At 39.8% G+C, this 25783-nt stretch overlaps 1 protein-coding gene across 1 annotated transcript in view; it reads right to left on the minus strand.

Moving 5' to 3' along the window:
* Nucleotides 1-924: 924 nt before the first annotated feature.
* Nucleotides 925-25783, minus strand: part of rph3aa (rabphilin 3A homolog (mouse), a) — a 29578-nt gene continuing 4719 nt past the window's right edge. Inside the window, exons 2-16 of the mRNA XM_051411802.1 lie at nucleotides 12768-12896; nucleotides 12486-12615; nucleotides 12038-12121; nucleotides 10879-11044; nucleotides 8365-8550; nucleotides 8016-8228; nucleotides 7706-7785; nucleotides 6827-6901; nucleotides 6059-6168; nucleotides 5847-5973; nucleotides 5309-5362; nucleotides 3872-4023; nucleotides 3282-3363; nucleotides 3084-3180; nucleotides 925-2031 (exon numbers count right to left, since the gene is read on the minus strand). Coding sequence (XP_051267762.1) covers nucleotides 1898-2031; nucleotides 3084-3180; nucleotides 3282-3363; nucleotides 3872-4023; nucleotides 5309-5362; nucleotides 5847-5973; nucleotides 6059-6168; nucleotides 6827-6901; nucleotides 7706-7785; nucleotides 8016-8228; nucleotides 8365-8550; nucleotides 10879-11044; nucleotides 12038-12121; nucleotides 12486-12615; nucleotides 12768-12883 — 1806 coding nt within the window. The 5' untranslated portion in view covers nucleotides 12884-12896 and the 3' untranslated portion in view covers nucleotides 925-1897. The remainder of the gene's footprint in view (nucleotides 2032-3083; nucleotides 3181-3281; nucleotides 3364-3871; nucleotides 4024-5308; nucleotides 5363-5846; nucleotides 5974-6058; nucleotides 6169-6826; nucleotides 6902-7705; nucleotides 7786-8015; nucleotides 8229-8364; nucleotides 8551-10878; nucleotides 11045-12037; nucleotides 12122-12485; nucleotides 12616-12767; nucleotides 12897-25783) is intronic.

Genomic DNA, 25783 nt, shown 5'->3' on the forward strand with positions numbered 1-25783 from the left:
ATCAGGACTATGGGCAATTAAAAAGATGATGTCTCTGCTTCTGCTGCACTGATTTTTTGTGTTTTTTAAACGTCCTTTGTGAGTATAATGCCAAGGTAGTTGAGAACTAAGATGCATCTTAAATCAGTGCTTCCCGTCTGTTCTGGCTCACTTAAAATTAAACACTTGTCTACTTGTGACCCCTAACTGCAGGTTACAGCCTTAGTGAGGACATGAGTTGACATGAGTTCAACCAAAGAGTAATTTTTCCCTTTGAAGAAGTGGAATTATCCAGAAATTAACAAGGAAAAAAACTAAACAAATGCACATTATTTTGAGCAAAAGAAACACGTGTGTTTTTTAAAATGTAGGCCAACCACCTGCTTCTGATCAGTTAATATCACTTTACATCAAAGAATCTGTGAAGGAAATTGAGCACTGTTGTCTCAAAGTATAACTCCATGCAGATAGTAAGGTCAGTGAAGTATTGATGTCCGTTATATTTCTCACCTTTCCTTTGACCAAATTAGGTGCAGATATGAGTTTTACAGCCAGATCTCTAAGCTACTGCACATTTACTTGTTTGTTATGTCTGTTCTGCTGGCTGGTTGAGTCAGATCGGCTGTATTGATCGGTCCTTTCTATCAAATGTAAATATTTGGGTTCCTGTCAGGTCCTATCTTTTGATTTAATCTCAGATGGGACCTCACTACTGATGAGAAAAGCAGATTATGTCTTAGCTTAATTCAAGCACAGACCTTTCAGAGTGTAACAAGTCCATAAACTTTGACCTACTAGGCCTGAAGGCAAGTATTATCAGGAGAAGTCAAAGTTCACACAATTCTCCGCTGCGTGTCTGTCTGCGCTGATTGGTTCAAACCTCGCCTGATTCAGACAAAGTTTCTGCCATGTCACAGCACATATCAATCAGGAAGAGGAGCAAAGGAAGTGCCATGATTTGTTTATTTATTAGCCACGTGTATGCTACAACATGAGTTCAGACATGCATCAATATGGATACAGAGAGCAAAATGTTATTTAGCTGAAAACACTTGTGCAGATCTGATATATCTCTCTTTCTGGAACTGTTTGCATAATTTAATTTGTTCTTCATAATAAAACGTCATGCAGAAGCATTTTGGGGCCTTCTTCTCCAGAGGACCGACAGAGAGCTCGCACATGCACAGCTGAAGGTGACATAGTGACAGTGGCAATAAAGAGGCCGACATGTTATGTGTATCAAAAAGCAAAATGCATTTCACATCAACAACAACAAAAAAGAGCATTCACGTCATTTTAGTAACCAAACATCTGCAAGTGTCCCACTGAATATTCAACATATGCATGATGCACAGTAATTATGCACAAGAACACGAGTGAAATTAATGTTTTGGTGTTGCAACAGTCAAACAAACGTGGTCACGTAGATCAGCTGATGGCACGTTACATGATCTCACACGACAGGAGCACAGATCAACACGGGGAAAAGAGGTCGGAGACAGAAAACTGGGAATTCCCTCTGTTGGGTCTGAGCGTGGAGGCACACTTTGTCACAACATACTGTCTTAATGATGATGATAACAAGGGCTTTATCTTCTCCATAAAATATGATAATTACTCTATTCAATCATTACCGCTTGCCGTTTATGTATCATACGATGTAGTTTAAGATATGATAACAGTGAAAATGGCTAAATGAGCTTTATGGTTTTGTGTAGTAGTCACTCTTTATTACAAAGAGCGCCAAGGTCAACATCCATGTTGGTCACCTGAAAACTGTTGGAAACGTAGCTTGCACATTGCACTTTGGGACAAACTACAAAGCAAGAGGATAATATTCGTCTACCTGTGCTCACTGGAAGACAATATTCTACAGGGAGAACGACGGAGGAAGAAAAGAGACGAGCAGTAGACGTTTTTAATCCTCAAACTGGACAGTGTTGTCGTTTAACAGGACATGCCAGCGCTCGATCTTCTTGTCTTTGTTCTTGAGGCATTCGTACCAGTGCTTCAGACACTCTCCTTTAGCCTGGATGCCTAACTGACATCCTCCTGGAGGCAGAGAGAAAACAAAGTGTTAAAACTGAGCCTCGGCGTACGTGCTGGCAGCTCTGTGAGGCTGTATTTAGCCACAGTTGTGTTTTGAGCGAAAAACGTGTTATCACAACATGCTAACATGCTCACAATGCTAACTTGTTGTTTATTAAATATAGTGTAGTTAAAGATAACAACTCCCTCGCTTCACCCTTCTCTTCCAAGCACGAAGGAGAAACTACTGTAGAAACATGGCGGTTCTACATAGAAGGCGTCTAGATAAAAACGTCTCATTCTAAGGTAACAAAAACACAATGATTCTTATTTTCAGGTGATTATACACTAATAAAAACATATATATTATATATATATATATATATATATTCTATCTCTGCTAATAGATCCTCCTCAGTGTTACACACTGGACCTTTAAGATAAGATAATATCAGATATACTTTATTGTCCTCAAGGGGGAATAAGAATGAAACATTTTTGTCTGGATTAAAGTGGTGAACTGACCAACAGAACAACATTGCCATCTCGACTAATATGCTGATGTAAAGCAGGTATAATGAACAGATATGTTAACTATCTTAGTTTAGCATGTTAGCATGAGGCTGACAGGAATGTCATTAGTCCTATATTAAGTATTTAGTCATAAACCACTGACAAAAGATAAAGATAGACGACATGACAGCTCTCCAAAGGATAATCCAAAACATCTTGATCGCCCCCTGGTGGCTGACTGCAGTATAGGTCATAAAGCCTGCTGCCTCCATGTTAACATCCTGAGGGTGACACCAACGTCTGAACCAGATTTCATGGCAATCCATCCAACAGCTGATGAAACAATTCACTCAAAAGCACAATTGTGAACCTTTGTGGTTGCCCTAAAAGTCATTTGGCCTACATTGTCTGCTGGTGGCGCTAGAGGAAAAATTACGAAACCACTAAAAACCATTAGGATTCATCTTCTGGGCACCATCGATATTTGTACTTAAACTTCATGGGGGTCTATTTAGTAGTTGTTGGATGAGGAAACGCGATTGCAAGACAAGATCCACACTTACCAATGAAATCGTTGGATTTTCCCATGTCATAATCCCAGACTGAGATGTCAAGGGTTTTCTTGGCTAGCTCACCATGTTTTATTTCATAACCGAATTCCTGAAACACAGTGAAATGAAGTGAAAGAGAAGTGGGTGAGCAGCAGACGGCAGCAAGTTCAGTATGTCCAAACAGAAAGCAACGGTTTAGAAAGAACTGACCTCGTTAAACTCTGGATTGAGTGTCTTCTTTTTGATCTGTGTCTTGTTTTTAGCTTTCTTCCCCATATCTGGTTTCAGACATCTACGGCATAAAAACATGTGTAAGATTGTTGTTATTTGACTAAAACTTTTACAGTTTAAATTAAACGGTTCCAAATTTTGGGAAACTTATTCACTTTCCTGCTGAGAGATCAATTGCAAGTCCATTTAGTCTAGCTATGTATTTACAGTACAGACCACTGTGTCTGAGTCTGTGAAGTGAAGCCAGTGTGGAAGTGTGTTAAACCTGCATTCTTTCTAATGGCCAGCAGGGGGCAAAAAAAAGAAGTCTGATAGTATTGAGTTTAATGGAGAAATAAGTCGACTTCTCAGTTGATTTATTCCCTCAGTAAACAGTTTCCTGATGAGTTTCTGGTCTCAGTCTCTAGTTTCAGTCTTCTTCCATACAGCATGATGTTCATTTAGTAACTGATGGTCCCATTTAGAGTAAAACAGACCATAAAGCAGGGTATGCTTTAGGGCGGGTTAGGTATAGAGAGCTGATCTGTACAGATGAGGAAGAGGAGGGTTGAGCTGAACGCAGCACATACACTTTGACGAATGGGTCCGAGTATCCGTTGGAGTCCATGGCAGCCAGGTGAGCGCAGCGGACCACGCCCACCATCAGACGACTCTGCTGACTGTTGTACGTCAGTGACACCAGGATACGACCCCTCTCCTCTGAATCCTCGCCTTCATTCAGCTGCACACACACACACACACACACACATAAAGGATACCACACATGCACATACAAACCAATAGTATCTTATTTCACTGATCCTAATGCTCCTTTACCCTGTGCACATATCTGGAGGGATAATCCAGTGATTATTATACTGATGGAGGATAATGCATGTGCTTAAGTACAAAATTATCTACATGTATATCATTATGCAATATTATACATGAGACTGAACTATTAACATGCTTTTTTTCTTTTGCTGCTGTGCCAAATTTGACTTTCTCGTACTGGGGATCAATAAAAGAACATCTTTTTTTATCTTTTCTTATCTTATCTTATCTTATCTTACATTAACGTTAAACCAAATGTGTTTTGTCCTTCTCTAAATAGTCAGTGGCTGATTGGTTCCTACGGAAGACGTTCATTTTAAAGAAGTGGGTCATGAGTATACTTTCTTTAAGGTAATCAGCTTGACAAGGTGGAGGAGTAAATAAAATGGGGGCGGTACAACTCTTATATATTAAGCGTTTAATGGCTTTTCCAGCTCATAAAACCAGTTTACTGTTACATAAAATGTAAATAACTGAGGTTGATACTTTGTTAGTATGCTGGTTAACAATTACAACTGTTATATTTTTATTCTATGTACATGAATTGCTTGGTTTATTACTATTACTTATTTCTTCTGGTTTTGGGGGTTTTTTTTGTCAGTGTTATGGACATATATGCGTATTGTGGTTGTAATGAATCCAAATGTTTTGTTTATCGTGAAAACAATAAACTGAAAAAATAGCCCAGTAATCTGCTCAAACAGCAGGCCACCGTAGTTTAAATCAAACGTTACTTAAACAGGAGTAAATAGTGCATTCCTCCTCATACGTCAACTCAATCCATATTTGAAAATCTATACAAATCACTGAGTGAGTCTAAATTTATTGCTGTGACACTAACAGAATGAGTTCCCACCATGACTGGCTAAATGAATGTAACTGATAGCGGAACCAGTGAATATTTAAATGATATTGATAAAGAAATGTAATGTGGATCGATCATGTCCGGAAGATACCCGATCTGCTTATGAAGTTCAGTATTGGATCTATATGTGTATGGCGCAGAGAAATTAGATATGTATGAGGTTTTGGATATACAGGATCAATTCATTGTGGGGTTTGGTCTTTACATAAGTAACATATGTTCTGCTTTTCTCCCTTTGAACTTTTTTAATCTAAGCTGATTTCTTTGAATCATTAAAGTCCTACAATGTCCGATACACAGTAGTTTGTAATCGATGTGAGGGTCTTACGTCATCCTCATAGAGAGCCATACCACGGGCTGGTCCTCCTACAGCCTTCTTCACCTATAAAGAGAGTAAACCAATAACAACCATTATCACTATTATAATAAAAATGCTTCATATTTGTACGGTAAACTGTAAAAGTTCATATAACTCAAAAAATTGTTAAAACCGATTACATCAAGGAAAACTTACTACATTTTGTAAGTTAAAAAAACATTTTTGATCAAGTAGCTTTAGTAATTTTAAGAGAGAATAACTTTAATTTCTGTTATTTTTATTTGTCCTGTGAAAACAAAAACCTATTAATCAGGAATGTTTCTGTAACTTAACAAACTATGTTAATGCCACTTAAAATTACTAGTAAAAAGAGTTTTTGTTACTTAAAATGTATTCTTAAATTCCCTTTAAATTGCATTTAAACAGAAAAATCTCTTTCCAGCAACACTTCAGTACATCTTGGGAAAGTAGTTCCTAACTAGATCACAGTGGTTTGGATCAAGGGCCACGTCACATCTTTAACGATACGAGATGTTCTCAGGCTCACCGGGATCACTCGCTCTAAACAAACACTAAAGTTCTTCTTCTGGTCAAACTTCAGTTTCTTCAGGGCAACTCGAGTCTCTCCTATGAATTCATTGTGTCCAAACTTGTCCTCGTCACTCACTGAAAGCCTGCAGACAGACACGAAACATGACATTACGTAATGAAACGTGATGGGAACGATGTACAGTAGGAGGACACATAGGTTCATCTTACCGGAGAGTTTTGCGTGACATTTCGTCATCGGTGATACCGTGGTAGACCAGAGTCTCGTTCCACACTGGATTCAGAGTGTTTTTAAGTGTCTTGGTGCGGAGCTTGTTAGACTGAAGGAACAGTAACACAACAATGTTATTTCGAAGGTATGTTGAAATAACTGAGGGGACCGGTGCTCATAAAAACATGAGGCAAATTGCTCTATTTCACAGAGTAAGAGAGTAACGACGAGTCATAAATCACACACCAGCAGTGTCGGCTCATATATCTGATGCCATGAGCATTAGTTAATGGGTTATTGCTAGATCGTGTAATTTGAGCGCATCCCAAATTGAATAAACGCACTCCTTCGCCTTCTTCACAAGCTGTGCGTTGTTATAAAATCATTAAACACAACATTGCGTCAGCTGAAGGCTCCATACAGCTATTAAGGTGTGTTAAACTGTATATTAGCTGTAAGCTAGCGAGCACCAACCGGGTCTGTAGTGTTTGTGTTCAGCTCAGCTCGCAGGGAGATTTATTTAAAGCTGCAATAATCAATATTTTTAATATGAGCAAGAGGTTAAATTACTTCGTTGAATGTGGAAAAAGCTGCTTTGTAATAATGAGCCATAGACTTTATATAAAGATGGACGATGTGTCTCCACTTCCTACCGATATGTGGGATACGCTGTAGAGTTCTGGCCCAATCCTGATTGATACAACTTTAAAAAGGTAACAAGACAACTAAATAAATCAGAGCTGTGCAGTTAGTTAACGTGGTTGTACCTTACTGGCTCCGGGTAAGAGGTGCAGCTTAACATACGGGTCAGCAAGTCCATTTGAGTCCATTGGCTTTAAACCCTGAGACATAAAAATAACGGTCAGAATCAGGATGAGATGATGTTTTTATGTTTCCTGAAAAATGTAACATATTTTATTGTTAGCATCATTGATTGCTTTTGGATAAGTCATGTCTCGTCTGGTCTTTTCTTGTCTCATCTCATCTTGACTTGTCTGGTTTAGTCAGGTCTGGTCCCATCTAGTACCGTCCTGTCTCATCCCATCTTTTCTCGTCTTGTCTTCTTCCGTCTTGTGCCATCTTGCTCTGTCTTGTCCTATCTTATTTGGTCTTATCTTGTCTTGTCCCATCTCATCTTGTCTCATCTGGTCCCGTCTTGTTTCATCTTGTCTTGACCCATCTTATCTTTTCTTGACTTGTCTGGTCTGGTCTTGTTATGTCTTGGCCTGTTTTGTCTTTTCTTATATTGTCCTGTCCCGTCTTGTCTTTTGTCATCTTGTCTCATCTCATCTTGACTTGTCTGGTCTAGTCAGGTCTCGTCCCGTCTTTCCTCGTCTTTTCTTGTCTTCTTCTGTCTTGTGCCATCTTGCTCTGTCTTGACCCATCTCATCTTGTCTCATCGTGTCTAGTCTTGTTTTGTTTCATCTTGTCTTGTCCCATCTTCTCTTTTCTTGACTTGTCTGGTCTGGTCTTGTCTTGTCTTGTTGTGTCTTGTCTTTTGTCAACTTGTCTTGTCTTGTCTTTTCTTGTCCCGTCTTGTGCCATCTTGCCTTGTTTTAGTCCTCTATTAATTTGTCTTGTCCTATCTTATTTGGTCCTGTCTCATCGTGTCTCTTCTCGTCTCCTGCGTGTACATGCGTGTTTACCTTCGCTTTAACGATACAACAGTGTAGGGCATGGTTCTCCTGTTCGTAGAGGAGACTGAACTCCAGAGATCCCAGAGTGGCTGCGAGGATAAAAACACAGGGACACATTAGACATCTGAGAGACAAATGGAATCTGAACTTTTATATGACTCCTGTTAGAGAAACCAATTTCCCTCTAAAACAGATAAACATTGATTTGTTGTTCTTCATCGCTCCACTTGGAATTTCTTTTTACAGCTGTAGGAATTCATATTATTCAACATCTGGTTCTATAAACCAGGTTTGGTTGTAGAGGAATAATCAGTCTTACTGGCATCATCTGAGTCATAGTCGTTGTCCTCGTCCTCTGTTCGATCCGGTGGGGGTCGTGTGGGAGCAGGGTTGCTGATTGGTGCCTTAACAGGTGGAATATTTCTGGTTGCAGGAACATGTGAACTGGTGACAACAGGTTGTCTTTTTTCCTCCACAGCTGGAGGAGACACTGTCTCTTCCCTCACTGACCGCGCCACATCTGCAGCAGGAGCTAGCGACGTTACAATTCAAAATCAGCAATTAATACCGTCTGAAACATCTTTTTATACACTGCTGTTGATGTTAAATCGTTTGAAAGCCGCCCTGTAGCGTTGGGCTTATTCTTGGAAGGAGCAGCACTACTTTACCTGAGGTGGGGGTGGCCTGCTGTGCGTTTGCCCGAGGTGGCTTGGAGGCTAACACGTGTCTCTCGGTCTTCATTACAGCTGCCGGAGGGGACTGACTCTCATTATAGCTGTCAGCTGTTGTTCTTGCTGTCTGCTCCCATTGTTCTGATCCACAGGACTGCTGCTGCTGTGCCTCGGCTCTGAGCTCTGAGGACACAAAATAAAAATATCACTGCCACCAAAACAGCTACTATTGGTGCTGTAGCTCTTAGTTCTACTCCCAGCAACAAAGCTGAGTCTTATTCCCAGATTGTCAAATATCAACGCTTTTGTTACCTAAAGCGTGTGTTTGAAAATTTTAAAAACAATAGAGAACAACTGATAATCTGTACAATGAACAGTTAACACATTAATTGCAGGAAGTTTGTGTGAAACCAGAGCTTTGGTTGAATTTTGAACAGATTATTTCCTTTAATTATTGATCAGAGATGAGTTTTCATGATATTTTTATACAGTTCTCTGTCTGTATTATATATTTCTTTTAAATCAGTGTTTTCTTCTCATTGTTCTGTTATAGCTCTTTGGTTGTTTTCTACTGCAGGACGAAGATCTTAAATAGTAATATAAACTTTAAAAGTAACAATTTCATTTAGATTTCTTCACAGAAATGAACAAAATGTTGAGATATAGGCCTCCTGTTCATAGTTTTTAAGTTTTCTTACACCTCTTAAAATCTTGCTCACACAGTAATGTATACATAATGATATTCCGATCGCACATTGATCATCCTGCTGCATAATCAGTACTTTTATTTTTAATACTTTAAATACATTTTGCTGCTAATAACTCTGTACTGCTACTTATTTAATATTTTCAACTTGTAGAGGAGTAATTTTACTCTTTAAGTATTGCAACTTTAACTAAAGTAAAAGATCTGAACACTTCTTCCACCACTGGTCCAGTCCTGAAACTTTTGTAACAAACAATATTTGCATGTTCACAGAGGAGTAGATTCAAATTCTTCGCTTTTTTGTGGAAAAAACAAACATATTAGAGTATTTTTGTGTTTTCTATTTGCATCCAAGCTCATGCAAAGTCTTGCAGATAAGTAGAGGAATTAAAAAATCTATCCTACATTAACTACTGACTAACAAAGAGTCTTTTCAGAGTAAACTTTGTGTGTGAAAATGTGAAGTAATAGCAGCTCGACTGCAGCAGGTATAAAGCCGGGGCAGAAAGTGGAAAGAGACAAAAGCACAGATGATTTTTTTTCTCCGTATCACTGAACGACAGAATGGATGTTGGCACTACTGTATATTTATTATGTAAAACCAGCGTTTGCACATGATTTTCGAATTTTGAAATAAAGGCCAAAAGTGACGGCAGCGTTTCCAGCAGCCAGCTCGGTATCAGCAGCTAACAGACGATGGCACTTTGTCTTTTGTGTAATCCATTCTGTAATAACATCAGACGTCTGTGTCCTGTGGCGACTGTGTCACTGATTGTGTTCTTATGAAACACCAAAACCAGCATCTGCCATTTGGATGTGTATTTTCAGTTTTGTCTACTACGACTACTACTATTACTACTACTACTACTACTACAACTCTAATTACTACTAAATATTACATTATATAGTTTTTTATTATGTACTTAAGTATAATAAAAAGTAAGAATAAACGTACTATTGGATTAGTACTGGCAGCTAGTATTTAAATACACTTACATAAGTATACTAATGTTTAATAAAGTATTGAAAAGATATTTTCCTTACATCAGTCCATTAATATAGTATATGAAAATACACTTTACTGTACTTTTATTAAAACTCATCAGAGCATACATTAAGTAATGTACAAAATGTGTAATTATTGTTTTGTAATGAGCTTAGGAAGAATACATTTACTTACAATTTAAGTAGTATTGCTTATTAGCACACTCACAAAATAATACTTTGAATATAACTCTTTCTTATCGGAAAAGTTTGGAAGATCTGCTTTTAGTTTTTATGCTTCTGCTACATGGAATTCCTTAAATACTCGTGCATCTGTTGGTGAATTTAAATCCATTATTAAAAAGGATTCAGCCTCTGTCTGCACTTGAATTGTTTTCTCTTGTATGGACTGTTTTTATAGTTGTTTTAATTTATTCTTTTCTTTTATCTTGTATCTTTTATTGGTGTTTTAATTAGTTATTTCTTTATTTTAGTTTTTTAATAGTTTGCATATTTTTAATAATTTAAAAATGTTACTCAACATTATTGTAAATTAGGGCCAACCCCTTAATGATTTTATTAAGTTTAAATAAAGATATACATATATATAGTATATTATAGTATACTTTATTTTTAACTCGGTACTATTATTGTACAACTATTCATTTATTCATGCATATTTCTGTTGAATATGATTAAAATGTTGTATTAGAATCTATATCAGCGAATATTTGTTATACATATATATACTTTATATTTAAAGTAAACTTTCATTATGTTAGCACATTCATACTCAAGCTTAATCTTAACGTATAAACTACCATTTCCTCGCTGACGATGTGTTGTAGGTTCCTGTGGTCCACTGTGGCCTGCTGGAGCAGAGCTGTTCTCGGTGCCGGACTGTCGAGGTCTGGACAGAGGGAGCGGGTCAGGCAGAGCCTTCTGGTCTCGACCCTTGAAGAACCAGGCTCCTGAACGCTTCTGTATCTGCAGGAATACAAATGAAATGAGTAAGAATGGAAACTTCTCACTTTACATGCAGAACTACAGTTGTAAATGTCTGACTTATAGACAACATTAAAATATAGCAGAGTGATTTAGTGCCACAGGTTTCTGAAGGGGCATTGTAAAGCTTAGGTTTGACAATTTGGCAGGTACTGGTACTGATAAAGTCCAAATCTGGTCGAAGAGGAGGAGACCTGGGGGGTGCAGGGATTGAATAAGCAAATAGCAATCACCACAGAGGAGATGTTTCTCTATGTTGTAAAACTAAATTCATTGATTTTTTTTTTGCCACTTGTGTGAAATATCAGTGTTGTTTATGCTGCCGCTCAAAAAGTAGCCTAAAAAACAGTTTTTGGAGGTTTAACATACATTGAAAGAAACAAAGAAGAGAAATGAGCTCCTGTTTTACTTGGGGCCAAAATGTGTGGACTTTCTTTGTGTATGTTTATTGAGGGAAAGATTGACAGACGGACTCATTAGTTGTTTGATTTTGCTGGGAAAGAAACTGCTTATCTCTTTATTCCTTTATTTCATGGAGCAGACACACGACCACTTTGTATTTGCAGCATTACAGTGGTTATTCTGTGTATGACTGACAGGACGGAGCATTTATTTAAAGAGTCTGGGCTCCCTGAGGCAGAAACTTTAACAAACACAGCGCCATCATCAAAACAGCATTGTGTAACTGCATGCTTCCTGTTTCATATTATTCAAAATACTATCTGTATTTTTTTAATTAAATAAATGTTGAAATAAATCATTACCTATTACTCATTTTGGATATTGAGGGAGTATCAATGGAAGGTAATTTTCCAGGTCACTGGACAGTGAAATGCAATTCTGTGTGAGTCTAAAAGCCAGAAAATGGTTCGTATCATGAGAAAAGCTCCTGTTCTGGTGGCAGAAGAATGACATAATGGGATAATTTGGCCCCTGTGATTCTATCAAACCCACTCTGTTCTTCATCTTCCTCACCTCTTGGTGTTCGCTGCAGATTCTGCACAGCCACATAGGACATGCCCTGCTGTTACTCCAGATCCCACATTTGCTGCACATGTGCTGCAAAGAGGCAAATACATACATAAAACACACACACACACACACACACACACACGCACACAGAAGCATAATCTCACACAGATTTAGGTCTTGATGGCAGGTGCATAGAGCACATATATTTTTCCAGTTCAGAGAACATTAACCTCTCTACTTAGTTATTGAGACCAAGCAATACACACTGTATGTCAGAGCATGTTAGCATATGGTCCACTGGGTGCTTATCGCCATAGGAAATCTCCTGGGATCTACACAACACTATAGAAAACACAATAAACAGGAATCATGTTCATGCAGAGAAGTCCACTGGGGAACAAGTCTGTTTTCTTTCCTTGTTCAAGCAGAAATAATACAGATATCCACCCACTTTTTTGCACTGCACACAGAGGACAGCCGTGACCCCCTGCGGTCCAAAAGACGCCCCACACAACAGACAGTGCGACTGGCCGTCACCACACGCTGTCTTCTTGATATTATCCAGGCGACTGGAAAGACGCCTGAGAATAAACGTGAGCAGAGACACAGATTTGGCACAGGTTTTACTCCCCAGAAATCATCCAACTCAGTGAGCGTGTGTGTGTGTGTGTGTGTGTGTGTGTGGTTGACTGATGGGATTATGTGCAACAGAGACAATAGCTTTCCATCTCACTCAATCCTCTCCTGCTCCATGCTCTCCATCGTGGCCGCACGAGCCAGCACACTGTTGATTATCTCCTTCTCCTCATCCGTGAGCTCCTCCCCTGGGGGGCCGCCAGACATGTTCATCGTCCACCTGAACCTGAGCACAAAAGACACACACACACACACACACACACACACACACACACACACACACACACACACACAGAGTGTAAGTGGCATTGCAAAGTGAAAACACAGCTCAGACAAAAAGGCCTGTAACTCCAAAAAGTGCATCAGTAAGAAGAGCTAGACACTAAAATGTAAGGACAGGAGCACAGCTGGACACATTCAGGACCTAAAGCAACACTGAGCAACTGTGTCACACACAACAGCATCGAAAGTGGGTTACGGGAGGACTCTGAATCTGGCCAGCAGACAATTTCATAAGGCCACACACACAAACTTCAAACAGGGTAACATTCAACTACTTAATAACTTAAAGGCAAACAAATTCAGTAAAACTCAATTATGCTATTTTTAACTTTAGTTTAGTTTTAGGCTTTGAGTTTATCCAACGTAGAATTTACACTAATGCTAATTTACTCCAAGTTTGTTCTGTTTACTTATTTACTTTATTGAAGAAGATGCAGCAATATGTTGTAAACTAACAGAAGAACAGTACACACAGTTTTTACAACGCTTCTTCCCAACTAGAGTTGTTCTGATAGTACGCGTGTATGTGCACTGATCCAATCATATGTTTACGCTAACATGTCGTATTTCGTTCAGTCGTGTCCCCTCAGTGAGCAAGTATCTAATGCACATAAAAGAGTTATGGTTTAACAGTCGGAGAACAGTTCGATGCAAAATAGGATGTAAGCTCTATAGGATGATTTATGTCCTGGGCAAATATTGTGTTTTTCATGAGTTATTTACAGATTTTTAGACATTCTATTATTTCAAATGACTTGGGAAAATAGAGCATATAGCTGCTGGAAATAAAGCCCCTAGGTTTGACTGAGTCCTGAATGTTTAAATCGCCTGGCTCTGCCCCTGAATCTGAACCTGTCAGTGGCAACAACAAGCCCTTTTAGGGCTTCTTTGACTTGCATATTTTGTCCCCAGGGATTAAGTAACATTACATGGCAGCCATAGCAGCCAGGTTTTCGGCTATTTTCTCATCTTACTCTGTGAATTAGAGAAAATAGTTCCGATATAAAACAGCTGACAACAAGATCTGTGGATTATTTTCAGTAACCGGGTCATGATTTTTGGAAAGAGACATTGCTGTTGAGTTTTTTCAAATGTATTTATTTGTTAATTTTTTGGCACTTTGAGCACCACAAGCAGAGTGCCATCTGGTTCCATTATACTGGAGAGAAGGCAGACATCTCCAAAACTCAGCAACTCACACAAAAAAAAAACAATCTAGATGGATAGAAAGCAGCAGAGGCGATTTTGGGGTGAACTATCCCTTTAAAACTAAACACTTACAATAAAGTAAAGTAAAAACTCTGCATGTGGTCACTGACTATGTTTTAATGTACATAATGGAGCTGAACATCATTAAGACAATGGTTCATTCGACCCTTTTCACATGACTGCATACTGACCACTTTAAATAATAGTTTCATTAACTTCCTGTATGTATTATTTATTCAAAGATAATTATGGGAATTTAATCAGTTGAATTATTTAGCTTCATGTCTGGCCAATATTTCTTACAGCAAAGCTACATCTCTTCAATGTTTCCCTATTTACAATTCTGCTGTCTGCACCAAGCTGCAGCCTTCTTTCTGATGTATTTAGAGACACTGTACAGAAAGCCTGTGTACCTATTTTGCCAAAAAAAGAAAAATGTTATGTAAGATTTGATCAAGGTAGCTATATTTGTTGCATGCATAATTATGAGCCACTGCCCTTAAGGCTACAGACGGAACTTAAAAACCTGCTCTGCTGTCTTGGGATGGTGTTTACAGATTTAATCTACCTGCGTCCTGCAGAGCGTCCGTGCACATGGAAAGGAGGCACAGCTTGACCACAGCTCATGAAATGCTACTTCTCACATATTCTGCTTCTTAGTTAAAAAAAAACGACGTCTTTGTAATCCTCTATGTCTTCTTATTGAATGTGTAGAGATGGCAATGTGTATGTTAAATATCTCAACTATTAGATGTTGTGACGGATACAGTTTCTACAGATAAGTGAACCAGGAGGTTGACATATGTATGAAAGGATGGATGGATTGTCATAAAGTTTGGTTCAGACATTCATGTTGCCCACAGAGTTAATCGTAATAACTAAGAGGTCCAGTGTGTAACATTGCAGAGGATCTATCATCAGAAATATAATATAATATTCATAGTTATGGTTTCATTATAACCTACAGAGGGAGCCATGTTGAACCACCATGTTTCTACAGAACAGACAAACCCAACACCGGCTGCAGATAAGACCTTTAGGGTCTTTTGTTTTTCTTTCTGCAGCCACCATAGTCTATCCTAAAAACTTCACAGCCCGTTCTCATTCCCAGGTCGTCAAATACAGACACGAGCAGTGTTCAAGTAGTTGAAATCTGCAACTTTACCACAAGATGCCACTAAATCCTACACACTGGTCCTTTAATACTGATGCCTCAATATGACCTGCATCAACAGCAGGAAGATTGATTCTTTTTTTTATAGCGTAGTTATTCTTTAACACCTGCCACTGGATTCAATTAACTTCCCATGAATCAAACGAAACGAGGCAATGGAAACACTACCACTTTTCTCCACAGGGGCCATCGAGAACAAACTGCTGTCAGTTGATATCAAATAAATTGTACAGAATAAAATCCGACTCCCAACTGTACAGCAGTTCTGTGCATTATTCTGCAGAGCTTTCATTGTACATTCAACTGTCAGTGAGCCCCGGCCGGAGAGCCACTCGTTTTAAAAGGTCTGAGAGGAGCTAATTTGATAAGCCATGATTTATTTCTGGCTGTTGAATTCCCAAACATCTGCCGGTCATCTCAAAGTGCACAGACACCATGTACTTGCGCAGCCGCTCGTGCTTTAAAATAGGCTGTTAATTGAGGCTGACTGCTGAGTATGGAAAGTGAACTGTTAGCTGTCATGTGTTATTGAAGTCTGGTCTGCAATGTGCATGCCTGAAGACTTTTTCAGTCCGGAGAAGCGAACTCATTATCTTTTGACAAGAACATTGTTAAGAGGAAAGCATGACCTCAGTTTCTCGCCTCTGGTCCAACCAAGCTGCCTAAACAGACGACACCCCCCAACGACTGACTGATCTTGCAGTGACAATGGAGAGAATATAGAGCATATGTTAAATAATATATGGACAATATTCTCTCCACAGTAAGCAGATTTTATTCTTTATGTAAAATAACCTAAAAAATCTATTTTTAAGGGTTTTGAAGGAGGCCAACCTCAAATTATCGGTGGGATCAGTCGCCTGCTCGATCTGTTAATGTCATCAGTTCTCTCTTAATCTGCCCGTAGAGTCTGAATAATCCACAGCGTAGGTACTAGCTGACTGTGTCCGAGCATTAAACATCACAAGAGATGAGGCAGTGGCTGCTGAGTAAGAATATTTTAATGCCTCACTTACTTAACGGCTCAGTGCCCTTCATCTTTCTCATCCTGTCCTTTTCCTCCCCGTTCTGTTCCCTGAAAAATGTCCTGTCCCCAGTGCATGTAAATGTCAGGGGTTGCTATCATTGAGGACGATGTGACAACCTGACAGATTGATGCCTGGTGTGTGTGTGTGTGTGTGTGTGTGTGTGTGTGTGTGTGTGTGTGTGTGTGCGTGGCCTGAAGGGTTCAGAGCGAGAGAGAAAGGTGGGGTCAATAAGACAGGAAATGTTCAAAAATGGCAGACACTTTCAGCCCATGAGTCACCATTCAGCAGATTAGACACACACACACACACACACACATACAAACACACACACACACACACACACACAAACACATTGTCATGATGGATCAAATCACTGCCGTTACAACCTGGATCATGTGAAAATGACAAATTGGTAAAAACATAACAATGAATTTGCATTTTGTTTTTATTTACAATCAAATGATCGGTGTTGGAAGAAGAACTGAGTAGATAAAAGTACTAATACCACACTATAAAAATACTCTATTACTCTATTAAGTTACAGTCTCCCAACTCAACAAAGTGGAATACATTTTCACCTTTCATGCTTTTATAATAAACAGCCTGAACCCAAAATATAATACATTTTTCTTTTTGCTGTTGTCAACCCTGCTAGAAATATTTAATATTTAAATATCTGACATGAAGTCAGTTTGGCTGTATTTATAAAATGATAACAACCTTGTTTTCTGTCTTAATGTAGCCATTTCGCCCACTCACTGAAAGTAATGTCATTAAGTACTGTACGTAATACTGTATTTCCATTTTATGCTATTCTATGCTACTACTCGTGTTGTATTTCTACTTTTACTTCATAAAATAGGTCTTCCACCACTAGATATTTCCATTCCCATGTAGTGGAGTAGAAGTATAATGTAGCATAAAATGGAAATAATCAAGTAAAGTACAAATACCTCGAGGCTGCACTTGCATACATGTACTCTGTAACATTAAACTACGGTGAAATTATGACATATTAAATTAAATACAGTCACAAAAATAAGACTTTCACAGCTATAAAATGTTGTAAATTCATACATCAGCCATGAATTAGAGTCAGGGTTAGCAGTGTTTCTCTCACAGTCACATGAACACACACACACACACACACACACACACACACACACACAGACACATGCAGCATGAACTGACTATTGAGCGGAGCAGTCGCAGCCTTACAGTAGATCAATGTGCAGTGGAGCTCTGCAGCAGGACATGACACTCCTATCTGGCTCTCAATGTCATCCACTGAAGAGGACAGAAACTGCTTACACATGACAGCATATCAATATTAGTCCTCTTTTTACCCCCTGACCCCTCAATGTGTCTCATGTGCAGCACTCGAGTGTTGAAGCACCTTGCAGTGCTGATAACAGAGCTGGTCCTCATCTGCATTACGTCTCACCACCATTACATTCTCCGTTGATTCTGTCCACGTATCTTTTTTTTTTGTGTGTGTGGGTGACAATAAAAAGGATCATGAGATTACATGATGATTGGAGCCATCAGCCGCACTAATCCGGGCTCTTTATCGGACCAATGTGGTGTGAGAGAGCGAATGAGTCACACGCAGCTGGTTTCAGTCCACATCGGAGTGAGGAGGAGGAGGAGGTCAGTGAGTTGGAAGGTGACAACAAACTGCTCATTTGAACTGAAAGGGGACAGCAGAGTTGGGTTTGGCACCTACTAATGATGCTTCTAGGTTATTGAGGCCTGACAACTCTATTGCCACATCAGATTAACATCAGTGCCAGTTGCTTTCTGCAATATCTCCGCTTGGCAAATAAAATTACACGGAATTAAATCCATGTAAATACTATAATGAATTAGTTACTTAATATGAATGATGTAGCTGAACTTCTGTTTTGTAGTGTAAAATAAAAACTGCAACCAGGGGGGCCTTTGCATATAGTTGTTATTGTTAGCTGTAAACACGTTTTCTATGAACTCTCGTTGTGCTGTAGCGTAGTTAATACAGTCTCTATCCTCTTGTGTCAACCTTAAGCCTATATACTACAGTATTTGAAATGATCTACTGTACATTTATTGTCCTAAGTATGTTCATAATGTGGGGGCTGATGTGGTTTCCTGCAAGCGCCACTCAAGAAGGTCACACCAAGGACACATGTCAACGCATGAAGGCGGGATTGATTTACACCTGTTTTATAGCGCGAGTTGACTGAGGGGCGGAACGACCTCCAGGGAGCAGGGGCACTTACATGAATGTGTGTGTGTGTGTGTGTGTGTGTGTGTGTGTGTGTGTGTGTACGGGTGCATTTGAGATTACGGGTCATAACTTGAGGGGTGAACCGTGTGTTAACCACTCCACAATGATGAGAGGAGTAACAGAGTAATTTACATCCACCTACACGTTGTTGTTCTTATATACATCAAAGAAGGATTCATATCATCATATCCTTGCTGCTACCATCAAGAATCACTGTGGGGGAGGAATTACATCTGAGATAAACAATATAATCTTTAATATTGGAGCGCATGCAAGATGAAGATTTTAAGGAAAAGTTATTTTTAGCCACACTAGCAGCAGCGTGGCTCTTCTGATACCACAGACTGAAATATCTCAACAACTATTGGATGGTTTGAGATGAAATTTTGTACAGACTTCCGTGGTTCCCAGAGGATGAATCCTTATCCCTCTGATGATCCTCTGACTTTTCCTCTAGCGCTACCTGCAGGTAATTTTATACACACATTCATGATCCCCTCAGGATGAACTGTAATGAACTTGGTGACTCCCTTAAAGGTCCAGTGTGTAACATGTTGGAGGATCTATTGGCAGAAGGTATGTTTTCATTAGTGTATAATCACCTGAATATAGGCATCTTTGTGTTTCTGTTACCTCAGAATGAGACGTTTTTATTTACGGAGGGAGCGGGTCCCCTTCTACAGAGGCTGCCATGTTGAACCAGTGAACTCGTACCATAGTTTCTCCTATGCGCTTGGAAGGTGAGCGGTATTCATAGAGTGTATAAATAAAAATGGACGCAGTCTCCATGAAGTTATCGTTATCTTGCCAGCCCTGACTCCAAATTAGCTACAGAGACCATAACCATTTTTGTACCAGGCTGTAAACATGTTTATTTCTGCAGTACAGTTGGGGCATTTTAATATGGGGCCTTATGGAGATTGATTCACTTCTGTAACCAGCCTCATGTGGCCGTTTGAAGAACTGTAGTTTTTGTTACTTCCACGTTGGCTTGATTTGCAACCACAGAACCACAGTCTGTTTCTCAGCTGCTGGCGAGGGCAGTAGAAGTCGGCCTTCTGTAATTAAGACCATCACCAACCTGGCATTAACGTTAGTACAAATTGATATGCAAGAAATGTGCACATACACACACTCTTTCCCCCTGACTTTTACACACACACACACACACACACACACACACACACACACACACACACACACACACACACACACACACACACACACACACACACACACAGGGGGAGGACCTGTCACACACGGTCAGCGGACCAGAGAAAAGCATCGCAAATTGACGTGAAGTAAAAGGAAACCAAGGCATTTTAGCTCCATGAGACTATGTGGGCTGACTAAGAGCTGCAGGGCCACATACACACACACACACACACACACACACACACACACACACACACACACACACACACACACAACACACACACACACACACACACACACACACACACACACACGTTATTCATGTCAGCATACAAGCAAACACACATTGTGTGTGAGCACTGCAGGAATGAAAACTGACAGATTGCGTCATCCTCCTGTGCTTCCTGTGATGCCGAGAGGCCTCCCTGCTTCAGACTGGTTTTACTTTTTTTTATATATATATATATATATATATTTCATATTAATACTTCAGGAGCACAAGAAAAATGTGCTTACGCTCAATAAATACATAATATACACTCCATTCAATAATTTATCTAACTATTCTATGGCAAAAATTCAAGGGGGAAATACTAAAAAGCTTTTTTAAGTCATGTTCATCTCAGGTGAAAGGAAATTCTTGTTTATTACAATTTGATTTCATAGTTTCGGGCATAAAAGTATTCTTTCTTTCACATTCTTCACATATATTTTATCATCTACATGTTTCAGAAATGTTGTCACACAAATGTGTATATAATGTGATTTTATTTGTTTGTACACTCGACATATATTCCCTGTCTGAGGTTCTCTCCTCTGTGGTTCACCCGGAAGTTTCTTCCATTTTTTCCCTGTTAAAATGTTTTTTTGGGGAGTTTTTCTTTACCAGATCGAGGGTCTGAGGACAGAAGATGTTGAATGTTGTACAGATTGTAAAGTCCCAAGAGGAAATTTGTAATTTGGGCTTTATAAATCAAATTGTACTTGATTAGGGGGATCTAGGAACACGGTGCCATAACTGCAAGTAAATATGACAAGAAAAGAAAGACGAGCATTGAGATGATCAAAGGAGAACAGTCTAGACCTTCTCTATCTGAAAAGTGCCCTGAGACCTGTTATGATTGGTGCTATACAAATACAACTGAACTGATCTGAAAACAAGTATACAGTTTAAATTTCTTCAAATTAAGATGATCCAAAATATTGTAGATATTCCCTCAGAGAATCAGTAAAGGGTATACTCTGATGGCTGTAACAATGAGCAGACTACATTTGAAAACAAATATCTCTCTGTTCTCTGTTTTGGCCTTTTTCTGAACCTACAACAACTCTTTTCTTTTTACTTGTTGTTATTATTTTGGGCTTTTTATGCCTTTATTTTGTAGTGACAGCTGACGATAGACAGGGAAGGGCGGAGCGAGATAAAGGAGACAACATGGAGCAAATGGCCACAGGCTTGAATCTGACGGAGGCTGCTGTCGTAAGGAGCTACCAGGGTGCCCCAGCTTTAATGACGTCAGCCTGCACAGATCAGAGGCTGTGTCATTGTAATCGCACAATACAGCTGTTGTTATTAACCTGTATTCATGGTTATTTGGTCAGTATAAAACTGAAATTTGAGCTTTCAGCTTTGAAGGAATAACTGGTTTATAACAGGTTGAATCTGCGAGGTACGATCAACAATGTTATTTTATGTTTAGTTGTCTGACAACAGGAACAGAAACATACTGTATGAGCGAGTGAGTGAAATATAGAACCGAGGTTTTAACAGCTGAAACTCAGCAGGGTAACCAGACTGTCTGTCTCACTCCTCACCAGAGGTGGGCTGTGGAAAACAAGAGATTTAGCCATCTTCATATTGTTGAGACATTTCAGTGTGAATGGAGATCTTTTAAAAATGACCTTAAAACACTTCCTTGGACAAGGACAGGTTATACTTTGAATCAACCTGGAACTTTTATGCTAATGCTTTACTATTCTGCTGTGTATGGGAAGTAAGCATAGCTATTGTTGCTCAGGAGGTTGAGTGTGTCCTCCACAAATCATAAGGTTGGCAGTTCAATCCCCGGCTCCTCCCGCTGCAGGTCAAAGCGTCCTTGAGCAAGATGCTGAACCTCCCAATGGTGTGCCTTCAGTGTATGAATGGGATTAGTTTCTCTTTCTAATGAGCAGCCTCTGCAATCTGTGAGTGAATGTGGAGTAAAGTGCTTTGAGTGGTCAGAAGACTAGAAAGTGCAGTCCATTCACATCCACTTAAGATATATAGAGCTGCAGATGGCAGGAAGATGCAGATAATATTATTATATATTATTAAAATTATTCTTCATAACTATTTCTAAGTTACATAACAGGGTAGGAAGCATTACTAATCTATGCTCAAGAGTTCACAGAACAAATATTTAGCTGACAAATCTGCTACATGTGAATTCATGACATTATACTCTAAAAGATGATGAAATTTCCCCAATAATAGTAAAATATAGTTAATATATAATGGACAACGCTAAAGTGTCTTAAACCTGCATTCTATGTAATGAAGAAATTACTTCTCGCTTAATTTATTATCTCAGTAAACAGTTCCCTGATGAGTTTCTGGTCTCAGTCTCTAGTTTCAGTCTTCTTCCATACAGCATCATGTTCATTTAGCAACTGATGGTCCCATCCCAACAGTATTCTGTTACTGTGTTGACTATTGCATATTAAATGGCGAGCTGCCATTGTTTCCTGCTACGGATGAGTTAAAACCAGCCAATGAAAGCAGCTCTGACAAACCATCACGTCGACGACCATAATGCCGAACTCGAGGCTTCAGACCGGTACTCCACAAACCAATGGGTGACGTCACGATAGGTTCACACCTGAGCTGAAGTTATTTTAAAAGCCCAAAACATTCAGGGATGGAGCCCCAGAAGCCACCCCCCCACCCCTTCGCTCCACCCCTGCTGGTGATGATGATGAAATGCCAAAACTATTGGATGAACCCCAAAATGCGCAGACAGAATAGGTGGGACAGTACAAGTGCTGCTCCAGGGGGATTGGATCAGTCATTGGATCTCAAATGAGGTTAGTCATCTCAGGAAACCAGGTTCAGGCAACCTCATCCACGACATCGGCAACATCCCGGTTATTTACGGTACACAGAACATTCCCCAAGGAGTCCAAACACTCCCATCTGAATTAGACTGGAACATTTAGAGCACTATGAACACACACACACCCTCATCTCTAGTCATCATCCATCCCACGACCCAAACTCCCCCACTCCTGTCCTCACACCGTCCCCACAGCCGCCGCTTCTCTCGTCAATCCGCCATCATCCATTCATCATCATCCCTCCATCCATTCATGCACTCTGCTTATATCTCGTCCCTCATACGTCTCTTCCCTCCTCCACTGAGGCTTGTCAGACTAGTGAGGAAGCAGCTTATGGAGCTTAGTTCTGCAAAGACGCATCACCACCTACTTTATCCCCTGTCTGATGACTCTCCGGGGATCGGTAACCCTTGCATACACATGCAAACGCACGCAAGCCCCCTTTCCGATGACTCCTGGGTAAAGCCGAGCATAGATATAAGAATAATCTGGTCCTCAATCCCATGTGTGGTTGAAATATTTGATGTCATACAGTTTTATGTGAAGTCTGTGTATTGGAGGAGGTGGCAAGACAACAGAACATACGAGAGTCAAAAGACTTTAAGAACACATCATACGTAAGTAGGTTGAGGGATGAAAGCAGGAAGGATACAGGGTCGGTTTTTTAACCCCTGCTGGGGGGGAGCTCAAGGGATGGCAATATGGGTTGGTCTGCCCACTATTTTGGTCAAGACTGAAATATTTCAACAATAATTTTAACATTTTAATTGCTGCTTTCTTAGCGTTAAGCTTGAGATGTGTTTACACGGAGATGCAGAAATTCAGAGGTCCTTGCTAGGGGAATTTTTAGGCCGTCAAAGGGAATCATTTTCTACTTTTATTGTATGCCTCTCAGAAAAAATACCAAGGTCCAGACCTCAGTGACCTTAGTGGTGGGTATTCGGCCATGCAGTGTGCAATAAAAAGCAAGGGCACTCATGTGGACAAAAATCGGAATTACCAGTACTTAGTACGGGTGAGTACTGGACCATTTCAGGCACTGACTGTAATGACCTTGGTGATCCCTAACCCTAACCCTAACCCTATCTACGGTCAGTGTTTAGTTTGTCCGTAGAAACATGGTGGATCAACATTGCAGCCTCCATGGAAGAAAAGATATAAAGGGCTCATTCTAAGGTAACAAAAACGCAATGATTCTTATTTTCAGGTGATTATACACTAATGAAAACATAAATATGAGCATTATATTCTGTTTGCGTTATAAAAGATCCTCCTAAACGTTACACACTGGACCTTTAAGTGCTAATTAGAACATATTAGCATGCCAACACATTAAATAAATAAATAAGATGACAAACATGGTTAGCAGTATTCCTGTTCAACACGTTTTCACTCCCAACTTGTCAAATACTTCAAGGCACACCGACCAAGCTGCAGTATTTGATGACTTGGGAGTCGGACCGGGCTGACCTGTTACTGCGAGCTCGTCAGCATAATGTTAGCATTTAGCTCAAAGCAGAGCTGTGCTTAAGTGCAGCCTCACAGAGCTGCTGGCATGACTGTAGACTCTTGTTAAGATCTGCAGTAAAAATCAGCTTGGATCTGTCTGGATTTGGGGCGCCCTGGTGGCCTTGGGGTTAAGGCACCGACCATGAACTGCAGTCTATCTGGAGACCTTTGTCGCATGTAATCCCCCATCTCTTATTTCTTGACATCTCTCTACTGCCGGCCATAATAAAGGCATAAAATTCCCCCAGTATACTTATTTTTTCTTGCCGGGATCATCTGCCGATTCTCTTTAAACCAAAAGTAAGCAATTATAAAAAGATGAATGAATGTAATGGCAGTTCTAATTAGCAGCTTGTGGTCATTTGCATGTGTTTGCAGATGACAGGAGTGCTCTGCATGGCAAGTTTAATATTCACCCATATGGTGAGTGGAAATCACAGATTCTGTGTGCGTATGTGAATACACCAGAGGCAACAGTGAAGCCACTAAACTGAGCAAAACAAAACGCAAACCTCAGGCTAACTGTCTGTCTCTTTGTCTCTTTCTATCTACTGTATCTGTCTGTGTGTGTGTGTGTGTGTGTGTGTGTGTGCGCAAGCAGGGCCGGCTGACATTGTCTGACTGTAAAGACAGAGGTAGAATAATGAGGAGAAATGAGCCCAACACCATGTCCTCCCATGAGAGGAGTCATTAAATATGATGCACTCATCAGTCAACATTCAATTTAGCATCTAAATAATCTGTGAGCATCATCATCGCCCCGTCGCTGTCATTGACTGACATGTCATTGCTGCAAGAAACAATATAAAGTGTCTTAGTGAGCGGCTGTTCCACCACGAACCTCCAGAAAAGATTCATCTACTCTGAACTCTACTGGAGGGGATGAGCATCTTTCATCCAAAATAAACTCCCTCAATGCTTTCTACACATCCCTCCAAAATCTCCTCAACTGTTAAAGGCTTCCACATTTCATTCACATCATTTCATACTCATCAAACTATTCAGAGGGTCCTTGTGCTCTGTGTGGGAGCATGTGAATTTGTTATGGTTGTTTTTTAAATGGTAATGTGAAACACAGCTTTCACTGATGATCTCTTTCATGTTTTTGTCTGGAGATCTTTTTATTATTGTCTAAGCAAACGACCCCCGACTAAGTGACATGTTTTATGGAGTTTATGTAAAACGAGCGATTTGGATGAATTTTGAGCAGATTATTTCCTGTAACTATTGATCAGAGACAAGTTTTTTAACAATCATACATACTGAATTGGCTTTCTTCTCCCTGCCGCTTGGCCGTCGTTCTATTAGCTCTTTAGAGTCTAAGTGCATACTTTCCTAATGTGGCTGTTTAGCTGCAACTGAAGGCTACATGAATACGTTTGTGTTCAGTTGTTCAA

The sequence above is a fragment of the Dicentrarchus labrax genome, unplaced genomic scaffold (genome assembly GCF_905237075.1).
Source record: "Dicentrarchus labrax unplaced genomic scaffold, dlabrax2021, whole genome shotgun sequence".
In the NCBI taxonomy this organism is placed as follows: domain Eukaryota; kingdom Metazoa; phylum Chordata; class Actinopteri; family Moronidae; genus Dicentrarchus; species Dicentrarchus labrax.